General features: G+C 47.0%; 1 protein-coding gene across 1 annotated transcript; it reads right to left on the reverse strand.

Annotated features, from left to right (window-relative positions):
* Nucleotides 1-104: 104 nt before the first annotated feature.
* Pmar_PMAR026911 (hypothetical protein) lies at nt 105-521 on the reverse strand (the record flags this gene model as incomplete). Its single annotated transcript, XM_002775080.1, has 1 exon — nt 105-521. A coding segment is annotated over one exon (417 nt), but the record flags the coding sequence as incomplete, so codon positions are not given.
* Between the last annotated feature and the right edge of the window lie 385 nt (nt 522-906).

Here is a 906-nt window from a genome sequence, read left to right on the forward strand (position 1 = left end):
ATGTACATATAAGGTGCCAAATAACGGATGCTCGTAGGTTTGTTGAGACCCTCAGGACTATCATAAGGGATACCCCTAATAAGTAAATTATTAGGGAGACTCACTTGAGAACCGGCAACCCAACCAAGTGTCTTCCAACCGGTACCATAAGGAATACGTTCGAAACCGAAGACGCCATTCCAAGTGTTGGCAGTCACATACAACCTGTCGGGGTTTCCAGCTGCATATGCAAGGCCAGTGTACCCCAAGTACATATTATCATTAGCAATAACTCTAATGCTGTTGTAGACCAAAGTACTGATGACAATCACCCTCTCCTCACTGATGGCGTAGACTTCAGAACCATCAGGGTTCGCTTCTATGTCGGTAATCGGATGTTCAGCCAAAACTTCATAGGACGACAGGTCACATGATGTCCTCCACAGCCTCGACTTCCCATCGGATTGAGTACCAGCGATATACCAACGACCAGCATTATCAAAACTGTATGCCACCACATTCACATCCCCCATAGGGAGCATGTTCGGATAGTCACTTCTGTCTACCGAACAGAAGTCAGCAGAACATTGCTCGGACAAGCCTCTCAGTGCAGCCTGTGCCGTAGTCGGGATAACCAGGAGGAGTGACAGGAGGACGCTAATGGGTGCTCTCATTCCTTTGAAAATCGCTAAGATACTGTTTCTGAAAACAAAATCGATAACACTTCTACGACTGAACTCATGTTTGTTTTTCGTTTCTCGAACACTAGCTGAGCATGCTCCATAGAACAGGGATCCACGCATGAATTTGAGCTTGATTTCTGGAGCAACTCCGTAGACCCCCTATTGTACGCGCTGTGCATGGACTCCACACTGTGAAGGAGTCGTAGCTCGTCAGCAACATCTAATCGCACGCAATAGGTGCTGA

This window comes from Perkinsus marinus (genome assembly GCF_000006405.1).
Source record: "Perkinsus marinus ATCC 50983 genomic scaffold scf_1104296956748, whole genome shotgun sequence".
In the NCBI taxonomy this organism is placed as follows: Eukaryota; Perkinsozoa; order Perkinsida; family Perkinsidae; genus Perkinsus; species Perkinsus marinus.